This window comes from Clarias gariepinus, chromosome 7 (genome assembly GCF_024256425.1).
Source record: "Clarias gariepinus isolate MV-2021 ecotype Netherlands chromosome 7, CGAR_prim_01v2, whole genome shotgun sequence".
Lineage (NCBI taxonomy): Eukaryota > Metazoa > Chordata > Actinopteri > Siluriformes > Clariidae > Clarias > Clarias gariepinus.
Window position 1 is genome coordinate 5631442 of NC_071106.1, and position 12613 is coordinate 5644054.

General features: G+C 38.1%; 1 protein-coding gene across 1 annotated transcript; it reads left to right on the top strand.

Annotated features, from left to right (window-relative positions):
- Positions 1-122: 122 nt before the first annotated feature.
- Positions 123-9794, top strand: c18h3orf33 (c18h3orf33 homolog (H. sapiens)). Its single transcript, XM_053499889.1, has 5 exons — positions 123-222; positions 342-401; positions 1176-1329; positions 7732-7892; positions 9223-9794. Exons 1-5 carry the CDS (start codon positions 127-129, stop codon positions 9493-9495), a joined length of 744 nt encoding a protein of 247 aa, XP_053355864.1. The 5' UTR covers positions 123-126; the 3' UTR covers positions 9496-9794.
- The last annotated feature ends 2819 nt before the right edge of the window (positions 9795-12613 follow it).

Genomic DNA, 12613 nt, shown 5'->3' on the forward strand with positions numbered 1-12613 from the left:
AGATTTCCCTTTGAGTTAATCAGTGAAACTAAAACGCGCTCCGTATTTTGGCCCTGTTCAATTGCCGTATCTAAGGGGCGGGGCTTCTCCTGCTATCGCTTCCGGTATGTTCAGTTTGTAAACAACATGCCGAGCTCGTCCAGTGACCGAGCCGAAAAAGAAGAAATAAACATTATAAAATCTGTTTCTCAGTTTATTGATGAAAATCTCACACTTGTCAGGGTAAGAAGTTTTATTAAGGATGTAATATTATTACGAGGTTATTTCGGTCATGTCACGTCATTATTATTATTTTTTAATGAAATGTTTAAATGAATGTTATGAATGAATTTGTTTCACAGAGCATCAGCACAGGACTGGCAGTAGCCGGTGTGATTGTAATATCACGGAGCATCAGGCTGGTAAATATAAATATAATTATATTCTAACATAAGACTCACTTTCAGACTAAATCATAGGAATAATCATATATGTATTACAGAATCCCATTTATTCGATATGGGATACAAACTGTTGCATAGTATTCAGCTTTCAAGGGAAATTATTTATTATAATTTACATTAAGTGTTTTTATCATTTACTTAAACTCATCAATGATAAGTGAAGAGTAAAATCACTTAAAAATTTATAAATAAATAAAAAACCTTAGAAGCAGTATTTTGTCGACACCTGCTGGTACGATCTTGTAATTGCATCTAAAATTAAACACATGGCAATCTACTGTACACTACTGTATATAGACAAATGTTTCTGTTCAAACCTGTTAATAATTGAATTAAGGTATTTAAGTCAGGCCCCTTATCCTCATGGAATGCTTTAGCATACCAAGGCATGGACAACTCTATGGGATTTGGGCATTGGGTGGAAATCGAACCCGGGCCTCCCTCATTACAACAATAAATCGACCACCAATGCCCTATTTGGCCCCTCTGTATATGAACAATAAAAATGCTGTTTGTTTCCATGCACAAGCAGTGTTTATGCAGTATTTTACTGGGCAGTAGACAGCCTCCATGACACCTTTTACATCACACACGTGAGGTAATAATATATCTGCCAACTCATTGGAGAAGCGTGAGAATTAAGGTTCTACATTTCACAAGATGTGAAATGTCTGTATGTACGCTCTGCTCATGTCTGCATGTGATCTTTTTATTCCCCTTTTGGCTCATCAGATGACCAAATTTGGCTCCCCGTCTGAGATCCCGTCCCACTTCATTGAGAGAAACGTCAGCATCAGAGGAAAAGTCAAAAGTGTAACCGAGAGAGGGCTAGAGGTGGAACACATCCCCATACGTGTCCCCATATTGTCTGCTTTGCTGAGTAAACGTAAGGACACAGACACACCCTCGTCTCCCTGCACCCTCTAACAGGGGGTCACTAATCCCACCCTAATACACCCAAATAAAAAGGTGCATCACGGGGCAAAAAAAAAAAAATTCATTTCCCAGCTGTCAGGAGGACCGACGCCTTCATCTGGACAGCTGGTGCAATCAAAAATTAATCCCTGATCCAAATCCTGGTGAATCTGACAGGCTGAGTGCAGAGTGATGTCTGGTTTAGGAGACCCTTAATAATCATCATAAGATATTAAACATCACCAATCATGTGCATTTAGGCATTTTGGCAGACGCTCTTATCCAGAGCGACTTAAATTTTTTTCATCTCATTACACATCTGAGCAATTGAGGGTTAAAGGCCTTGCTCAAGGGCCCAACAGAGGCAACTTGGTGGTTGTGGGGTTTGATCCTGGGATCTTCCGATCCGTAGTCCAATGCCTTAACCACTGAGCTACCCCTGGTTATATAAAATATATATTTTTTTACTTTAGAACCTAGTAATTAACGATAAAAATGTAAAAATCATGTTTATAGTGAGTTCAGTACAAACAAAAGGTAAGAAGGTTAGCGAAGTTATAACTTCAATACATTCCGCTCTTAGTAAAGACTGTTTACCTTATTATAATGTTATTTTAACAAATCGACCTCTCAGCTCTATTGAGTCAGCTTTTTGAGTCGGCTCTTTGGGTGGGCACCTCGAGTCAGTTTTTTGAGTTACTTTTTTAAAACAATTTTTTAAGTCGACTTCGAATCAGCTCTTTGAATTAGCCTTTCGAGTCACCTCTTTGAGTCAGTTCTTGAGTCATCTCTGAGTTGACTTTTTGAATCTTTTTTGTTTCGAGTCAGCTCTTTGAGTCACCTACTTAACTTGACTCTTTAAATCCTTTTATGTTTTGAGTCAGCTTTTTGAGGCAGTTCTTTCAGTCGGCTCTTTGAGTTGACTCTGAATTGTTTTTGTTTTGAGTCGTCTCTTTGAGTCAGCTACTTAACTTGACTCTTTAAATCCTTTTATGTTTTGAGTCAGCTTTTTGAGGCAGTTCTTTCAGTCGGCTCTTTGAGTTGACTCTGAATTGTTTTTGTTTTGAGTCGTCTCTTTGAGTCAGCTTTTTAAGTCATCTCTGAGTTGACTTTTTGAATCTTTTTTGTTTCGAGTCAGCTCTTTGAGTGGCCTCTTTGAGTTGACTCCGAATCGTTTTTGTTTTGAGTCGTGTCTTTAAGTCAGCTCTTTGAGTTAGCTCTTTGAATCGTTTTTGTTTGAGTCGTCTCTTTAAGTCAGCTCTTTGAGTTGACTTTTTGAATCTTTTTTGTTTTAAGTCATCTCTTTGAGTCACTTCTTTGAGTCATCTCTTTGAGTTGACTTTGAATCATTTTTGTTTTGAGTCGGCTCTTTAAGTCAGCTTTTTAAGTCATCTCAGAGTTGACTCTTTGAATCTTTTTTGTTTTGAGTTAGCTCTTTCAGTTCAATTCAATTCAATTCAATTTTATTTGTATAGCGCTTTTAGCAATTTTCATTGCCGCAAAGCAGCTTTACATAGTCAAAAGAATTATTTAGGTTTGTATGAAATGTGAATTTGTATGAATCAAAATGGTCAGTTTGTCCCTGGTGAGCAAGCCGAGGGCGACAGTGGCAAGGAAAAACTCCCTGAGATGGTAAGAGGAAGAAACCTTGAGAGGAACCAGACTCAACAGGGAACCCATCCTCATTTGGGTGAAACAAAAAGCAGTAAATGATCTGCATTTATACAGTGTGTAGGGTGGGAGGCAGTTCAGCTATAATAGCTGATGTTAATTGATGTTAATATGGAGTCCAGGTAGTTATTGAAGACCCAGGTAGACTTGTAAGAAGTTCCAGTCATGAACTATCGAACTGTCAAGTCCCCAGAGAAACAGTTGCCAACACCAGTCAAGGCCAGAACCATTTTCTAGGTAGAGAGAATCATTCCCAGACACCAGACGCATCCCAGAGAGACACACGGGGCATCCATGTGACGAGATCTTCAGCCAGAAGCGGGGCACCAGGATGGGTCAGACAGGTCCGGAGGGCAGAGGGAGTCTGGATCACTGGCAGCTCAGGAACGACATGTGTAGCTCGACAGAGAGAGAGAAAGAGTGAAAGGGGGGGACAGGAGGAGAGAGGAAAAAGAAAGAGGGGGGGAAAGAGAAGAAGAGGAGAGATGGCAGTTAGGTATGGTCACAGTCACACAATGTATAATGTGAATGTATATTAACTGTAGCGTGCAAGCAGAGACTCCGGCAGGACTAACTATGACAGCATAACTAAAAGGGAGAGCCAGAAGGAAACACAAACATGAGGGCTTCCTGACATGTAAAGCAAACAATCACCTCACCGTCAGCAGACCTGAGTGATCAATGAGAGTGAGGAAGACAGCATCCAAACATACCAGTTCACCATAATACTCTACGTCCATGAGTCCCCCAGATCTGCTCCTTTACCTATGGCAAATCTATTTATAAAAATGCTCGGCTAAATAAATAGGTTTTTAGCCTGGACTTAAACACTGAGACTGTGTCTGAGTCCCGAACACTATTTGGAAGACTATTCCATAACTTTGGGGCTTTGTAAGAAAAAGCTCTGCCCCCAGCTGTATTTTTCATAATACGCGGTACTGACAAGCAGCCTGCATCCTTTGATCGAAGTAGGCGTGGCGGATCGTAAGACACTAGCAGTTCGCTCAGGTACTGCGGCGCGAGACCATTTAATGCTTTATATGTCAAGAGTAGTATTTTAAAATCAATGCGAAATTTCACAGGGAGCCAATGGAGTGAAGATAAGATAGGGGTGATGTGCTCATATCTTCTGGTTCTGGTGAGGACTCTCGCTGCTGCATTTTGGACTAGCTGAAGCTTATTTATGCATCTAGCTGAACAACCAGACAGTAAGGCATTACAATAGTCCAACCTAGAGGTGATAAAAGCATGAACTAGTTTTTCTGCGTCGTTTAGCGACAATAAATTTCTTATTCTGGCAATATTTCTGAGGTGAAAGAATGCTATCCTGGTAATATTATCTACATGTGCTTCAAATGAAAGGCTGGAATCAATAATCACACCAAGGTCTTTCACTGTTGCATTTGATGGAACAGAAAGGCCATCTAAAGTTACGGTATGATCTAAAATTTTACTCCTAGCTGTATGCGGTCCTATGACTAGAACTTCTGTCTTATCCGGATTTAGCAGAAGGAAGTTAGTTAGCATCCAATTTCTTATGTCCTGCACACATTGCTCAATTTTAGTAAGCTGTTTTTTCTCATCAGGTTTTGCTGAGACATATAACTGTGTATCATCAGCATAACAATGAAAACTAATACCATGCTTACGGATTATGTTGCCCAGAGGAAGCATGTAAAGGGAAAAAAGCAGTGGACCTAAAACTGAACCCTGCGGAACGCCAAACTCCACTAGAGAACATGCAGAATAATCACCATTTAAGTCTACATACTGATAACGATGGGTCAGATAGGATCTGAGCCAGGAGAGGGCTGTACCCTTAATTCCCACTACATTTTCTAATCTGTGAAGAAGAATAGCGTGATCAACAGTGTCAAAAGCTGCACTGAGGTCAAGTAATACAAGCATAGTTACACAACCCTGATCAGAGGCCAATAGAATGTCATTTACTACTTTAACGAGCGCCGTCTCTGTACTGTGATGAGGCCTAAATCCTGACTGATACAGTTCATGTATGCCATTCCTATGTATATATGAGCATAGCTGCTCCGCTACTATCTTTTCCAGGATCTTAGAGATAAAGAGGAGGTTTGATATTGGTCTGTAACTGGACAGCTGACAGGGGTCGAGGTCAGGTTTCTTAATTATTGGTTTGATAACTGCTAATTTAAAAGATTTTGGAACATATCCAATGCTGAGTGAAGAATTAATTATTCTCAACAGGGGTTCTATTATTGCTGGTACTATCTGTTTAAGAAAATGTGTCGGTACAGGATCTAATATACAGGTTGATGAATTTGAAGAAGAGATGAGTGAAATTAGTTCATTCTCTTCAAGGGGAGTAAAGTATTCTAGGTTCTGGTCTGACATGGCTAGATTAACATCTGCATCAATTACATTGTTCGGTTTCAAAACCTCAATTTTATGCCTAATATTTACAATTTTATTATTAAAAAAGTTCATGAAGTCCTCACTATTGCATGATGTTGTTGTGGAGATTTCTGCAGTGGTCTTATTTCTGGTTAATTTGGCTACAGCATTAAATAAGAATCTAGGATTATTTTTATTTTCTTCTATAAGAGTGGAGAGATATGTTGATCTAGCTACACTAAGAGCTTTTCTATAGTTCAGGATGCTCTCCTTCCATGCTATTTGAAATACTAGTAATTTAGTTTGACGCCATTTACGTTCTAATTTCCGAGCGGTCTGTTTTAAAGTGCGCGTGTGATCGTTATACCAGGGAGCAAGTTTTTTATCTCTAATAATTTTTCTTTTGACTGGAGCTACATTATCTAGGGTATAGCGAAATGTCGACTCTAAATATTCAGTCGCCTGATCGAGTTCTGTGGGGTCAGACGGTGATCTAATCGAAGTTGGGAACTCTGGGAGATTACTGATAAAACTCTGTTTGGTAGTTGATGTGAATGTACGTTTCATACGGTAGCGCGGCGCTGTGTGTACATTATTATTGTGACACACTTGCAATGAGACAAGATAGTGATCTGAGATAACTTCAGATAGTGGTATTGTGAATAAATTTCTTATACTTAATCCAAATAATATTATTAAATCTAAAGTGTGACCTGCTTTATGAGTGGGTCCTACTACACACTGATTTAATCCTACCGAGTCCAGTATAGACATAAATGCAGTTCTCAGAGGGTCTTCTGGGTTTTCAAAATGAATATTAAAATCTCCAGCAATTAACACTTTGTCTACAGAAATGACTAGGTTTGAGAGGAAATCTGCAAATTCACTAAGAAATTCCGAGTACGGCCCTGGAGGTCTGTAAATGACAATTAGCGGGATCGACTGAGCTGACTTAATATAGGTAAATACACTTATGTTACTATAAAGAATTTCAAATGAATTGTGTCCGTGTTTTTGTACAATAGTCAAATTATCATTGTGAATAACTGCGACGCCTCCTCCTCTACCAGTTAACCGAGGCTGGTGTATGTAGCTGTATCCAGGAGGACTAGCTTCATTTAGAGCTACATACTCGTCCTGTTTAATCCAGGTTTCTGTTAAACAGAGTATATCAAACTCCTGATCTGTGATAATTTCATTAACTATAACTGCTTTAGATGCGAGAGATCTAATATTTAACAGTCCTAGCTTCAGATCAGAGGTGCCGGCTGCGCATTCAGTCTGATCCAAGTCAGTGGCCTCTTTGAGTTAGCTCTTTGAATTGTTTTTGTTTGAGTCGTCTCTTTAAGTCAGCTCTTTGAGTTAGCTCTTTGAATTGTTTTTGTTTGAGTCGTCTCTTTAAGTCAGCTCTTTGAGTTAGCTCTTTGAATCGTTTTTGTTTGAGTCGGCATTTTGAGTTATTGTAATTTATTTAATTTTTAGATCTGTTTCAATTCACTGTTTATTTGGTGGAACTCTTAGTACCTCTTAATGATTTCTTTGTACCTGCCTAACTCGGGTGCTTTAGTCAGCTTTTTGAACACTGAGAGTGGAGTTGAATAGCAGCGTGTGTCAGCATGTTGTTCATTAGATACATGTAATGGCTTTACTGTGGTTGATCTATTTGAATGGCTTAGAGTTCACGGTGTTTTATCAGCTGCTTGATTCAGCTATTCCATGTAAGATATCATTAAGTCTTTGCTAGCAGAGCTGCTAATTATTAGCCATCTAGCGGCATAAGGACATACTATAGATTCTGTTGAAGCTGTCAGGGGAAATTCCCTCACTGTAGTCTGTACAGTAATAATAAAAGCACAAGCTCTAAAGCATTTTAATAGAAATGACATGCTGATCTGTGAACATTAAATCAGTGTAACTAAAACACATCATACATGTTTTAGGAAGTTTGAATGTGAGGATATACACAGAGTTGGTGCGTAATAAAATCTCACAGCGTAAAGCCATTAGAGCTGAAAGGTTGTCTGGGTAATTATATTACAGTTTCCTACGGTGGCTTTTAATGATTTAAGTAAGATTCATTTAGCGCTGTGTAAGGCAGCTGTGGGATTTAATTGCCATCAGAAGTTAAGATAAAGCACTGCTGAGTGTGTCTCTATCTATCTCATCCGCAGTCTGTACACACACATCTCCACATCACATCTCAATGATCACAGCGGTGAACTCGCTTGACTTTTCCCACCGTAAAAGCCTCTTTGAAGTGCACTCGTGTTGACGCAGGTATTAAACCTGTCACCAGATAACCAGCCTGGTGTCCTTTTGCCCTCACCGGCAGGTCAGGTCACGACCCCGCTGCGTGTGTGTTTGGCCGGGGTGGATTTGACCCCGCAGGGCCGCGACTGGCTGACCGAGACTCTGAGGGAAGACAAGACGGTGTGGTTACGACTCGTCAGCCGTCAGGACGAGAGCCTCCACTGCCTGGTGTCGCTCAGCGGGGTAAGGTCTCAGAGCGAACACACGTCACTGCCTCACGTCATACCGTGAAACGCTCTGCTCGCAAACACACACCGATCATGAGAACTGCTGTACCTCCTATAACTTCAGAATGAATGATATCAACATGTGGTTTACTTTCTTATGAAGCATACATGGAGGATTATGTTTTATTTAGATTTAAAAAAAAATGATCAGACTGTGTCAAGTTTGGATTTCAGATTAATTCTTGCATGCCGTTCAAGAAAATTATGAAGTTGTTATAAAATCATTATATGTAGTATGAATAAATATGTTTAATCCACACACAGGTGGATTAAAAAACACTCCAGTGCAGTGATGATGAGGGAGAAATGTCAAAAAGATGATTAAATAGTGAAAGAGAACCTCAACCACTGCAGCGCTTCACCGATATTTTATACAGATGTTTGCATGAAGCTTTTTGCACTAATGTACTAATTCAGTTTTTCATCATTACAACTGCTGTATTAAATTATTTATTAATTATTAAATTATATATTTTTTATTTTGCATCTATTTATGTTTATACATATAAAACGGAAAATGTGTGGCCAAAGAAGCTTCATTTGAAGTTTTTGCAACATGGACATGACGTGAAGTCCCCCAAAAATGACCGTTTTCAGCGTTACACTGTCTCACTTCAAACAATAATCACTTAAAATGCTAATTATTCATATTTCTTTTGAGTATTGATACTTAAATTGGTCTCAATACATCTGTACTACATCTGTAGTGTCTGTAACCATGTCACATTCATATTGTAATATCTTAACAATTTAGCATTTTAGAATAATACACTTTTTCCGGTTTATGTTTTGTCTTGTGAAATCTAAATTGGCGAAGTTTCATCTAAGTGACAGTTAAGACCGTTGAAAGATTTGAATTTGAAAAAGTTCCGACACTACAGACATAAAAGGGCTCGAAACTGTATTTAGCAAATGTGTTTCTTTTTATCTGATAAAAAATATAAATGTGTTGCATATTTACAAAAAATGAAGCATAGATCAGGAGATAAGAAGAAGCATAAATTATTATGAAAAATTTGTGTTAGATCCTATCTATCTGTCTAATGAATTTGGTAGTTTGCATGGATGTGACATTTCTTTTAATTTATTCATAAGAAAAAAAAAACAGACTTGTAAAAATGTGATTACCATAATATATATATTTATTTATTTGATACATCAGAACTTTTTAGATGTTGTTGTGTCTTGTTGCTTTTACACCTGAATCACAAGCCAACAGCTTTTTCTTGTATACAGACCTCGGTCTTCTCGTTTAGCCTAAAGCGTGGTGTTTCTCTCCCCCGCAGAATCTTCTGTTTAACACGTCTATAAATGAGAAGATCCTGCTCTCGGGTCTGGGCAGGACGGCGCCTCTGCACGGCCTGGACCCTCACTCGCGTCTCTACCTGAGACTTCACAGACAGCTGCTGAAGTGTGAGCTCAGAGCTGAGAGGAAGGGCCAGGGCCTCTGGAAGGATGAGAGTCTGAGAGAAAAGGTCACGCAAGCCATCAGGAACAACATCGTGATCACAGCCGTAAGGAGATTCCTGAAGTGGGTGTCGAGGACGAAGGACCAGTGAAGAGGAGATGATCAATAATAAACCTGAGCTCGGATATTAAATATGTTTTGAATGTTTTTTTGTTTTTTTTAAACAGTTAAAGTCCCATTTAATTGTTTTTAAATAGTTTATGTTAATACTGAGATATGGACCCACCCACTGAAGTGTTGCTTGTCTGATATGTAAGTCTGATAAGTGTTGAGGTTAATTTATCAGCGCAGGTAACTCTCAAATTACCTCACAGCGTTCAAGTCAAACCGGGATGACATTTACAGTGAGACTTCTGCACTAATAAAAGTCTTGGTTTGACATGAACACCACTCAATATCATTCATTGTTCATTCAATATGGAATTGATTATTCTTTCTTTTTTTTCCCCAAGTCATTAACATGAAACAATTCAAATTCATGCAATGATTTAACCTTGGAAGTGTAATCTGTGCAAAGATATTCCAGGGATTAAAATATTTCCCGGTACTTCCACCATTCATTGTAACTGATTTAGGAATAAGTTTGTTCATATCCAGTTTGATAAAATATGACCAATACCGGGGAACCTCCACGACACATACTTTCTACTTCCTTCCAAAGCATACAAGGAAACTCATTATAGAATCTTTATATGTGATATAAATAGATGTGTTACAAACACACACAGAGGTAGATTAAAAAAAAAACAATGAACTCTCCAGTGCAGAGTGCTGACGGTTAAGAACATCACATGTTTATGCTTCCATGGCGTACAGGGTGCCATTACTTTTGTTCCAATTGATTTCTTGTCATAATTTAATTATTTATGATTATCTATCCCTTTATCTATGTTTATCTTTCTATCTAGTTTTGTTTTTTTTTGTTTATCTAAATGTCGATCAATGTGTATATTCATCTAGTTTTAAGTTATTTAAATAATATTAGCTATTGTATAATGATCAGTATGTATGCGGATCTGATATGTTCATCTGGGTTCCACCCAAAAAACAAACAAAAAACTTTGATTTGGGCTTTGACAGACACTCCCTCAACTCCACTTCACATCCTCATGGATCATTATGAGTAGAGGATGGAGTGTATGTTTGCAGAGCTGTAACATGGCTTTCAAGCTTCTCATTGTCTCATTGCTTTCAAGTTTTTGGGGGCGGGGCTTTGTGTGTGGATACCGCATAGGGTCAGTGATGAAAAAAAAAATAAAAAAATCCTTAAACTCTTATTCAACTCCCTCAGTTTAACAATTTGGGTTTTCTTGATCACAATAATTTCACTATAAAGCATTTTTGAAGTGCACTCTTCATTCTTAAAGTGTGTATTAAGCAAAGTCAGTCCGTACCTCAAAGCTTTAAGTGAGCTTCCCTAAGCACCTCATTGTTTAACCCGCCTTCCACGTGGATAATCACGATGACCCAGAACCCGTGAGCCTCTTCCCTTCCTCCTCGTACCCCCTCATATCCCACAATTCCCCTGGTTTCTTTTCCGCGGTAAGTAGGTGGAGGGGGAGTGTGCTGTCACATTGATAAAGCTGTGCGGCTCTGCTGGAGAAGCCACACAGGGACAATAGCGATGGGGTCAGCGGGTGGGGTGGGGGTGGGGGGGGGTCTGTTGATGCAGGGTATTGCTGTCACTATGGAAACGACAAATTCAGAAGACAAAGTGCACTAAGGAGGTGTACTCGGAGGGTCCTAGAGGCCCAGGACCACAGGGGGCGGGGTAGAGAGATGTGAAAGAGAGCGGGGTGTAGAATGAATCAAAGCGGAGAGGGGGAGCAGGGGAAAGTTTTGAATAGAAGATGGTGGCTCTATACATTATGGAAAATTTAATGTACGTTAACCAAGTCATCTAATATTGCAGTGGGTCATAGGGACTTAACATTTGATATGAGGATGAATAGATTCAATGTTTTTAGTACTTCACAAGATTTTCTTTTTAGGTTTTTAAGTGAAAAAAACAAAAAACAAAATATGAACTGATCTGTTCCTTCTGATGGAACACTTGACCTTACCAAGCTCCCTCTCACCACAATCCCATGGAATACAAGTCATTGTTTTTTTGTTTCATACTTCAAAATTTCACCATACGAACAATTATATATTTTTTCTCTGTTAAATAACAAAATCATGTTTTTAATCCTTATGCTCGTGCATTTTTCTGTCTTGTTTTTCATTCATAAAAAGGCAAAAAGTGTTTCGTCTCATTCTTTTAAATACATCATATGATGGTCATAAAGTATTTATTCATTTTCTTTAACAGCAGCTCAGATTATATTGCTGATCAGTGTAAATGTAAATCACGAGTGTATTAACACCATCCTGTGATTTGCTCTTAAAGAAAACAGATAAACACTTTTTGACCAATCAGAAGCTCTCATGTGATGTCTTTCTATCAAAGGCATATAACACTTTTAGTTTCACCTGTGATGGGTGATAATGTAACAAAAAAAAGGGGAAATAAAAAGAGAAATAAAAAAAAATGTAAGTGGTTTATAAAACAGGCATGTTTTTGAAAATTGAATAATACACAAAAAAGTGGGAATGCTGTACACCACCAATTACAATATATTTAAACATTTTGATATTTTAAAATGAATGCTTCTATTATTGTCCATGACCTAATAAAGAAAGATAGGATAGAATAGAAAGATAGAGAAATGTAAATAAAAAAAGAACATTGGATAAATGTATAAATGCACAGTTTACAAATTTACAATATTAAAATATGATTCAAATGGAACAAATATTAAATATATAAAATACACAGAATGTGCAATATAGTAAGATTTGGCATTTTAATCTTTTTTTTAATGATTTAGTTTTACAAATCCTAACCTTTTTATTTTATTAAAGATCATTAGGTAGATTTTTATATGAAACCCTTTAATTCTTTGATTAAATTTTTTTTTTAAATTCATACGGTATTTTGGGTTCATTTTAATAATAAGCACGGCGGTGCACACTGGTACATCATTAACAGAATTGACTCCTTTGTTTCGTGTTTCCATGCTTGTGTATTATCACACACTACTGTGTACTCTACAGACCTTTGTGTTTTATGAGGCGAGTGACTTTCGCAGAATTTAATGAGCTTAATTGTTAAAACTGTCCTTCTTCTGATGAATGACAAAAGCGGTACAGGAAGCGAGACAGCTCGC

Bases quoted from the DNA above. Each gene is read 5' to 3' on its own strand.
- c18h3orf33 (XM_053499889.1), top strand. From the start codon at position 127: ATGCCGAGCTCGTCCAGTGACCGAGCCGAAAAAGAAGAAATAAACATT. The intron at 402-1,175 runs GTAAATATAAAT...TTGGCTCATCAG, and splicing joins TATCACGGAGCATCAGGCTG to ATGACCAAATTTGGCTCCCC. The intron at 1,330-7,731 runs GTAAGGACACAG...CCTCACCGGCAG, and splicing joins GTCTGCTTTGCTGAGTAAAC to GTCAGGTCACGACCCCGCTG.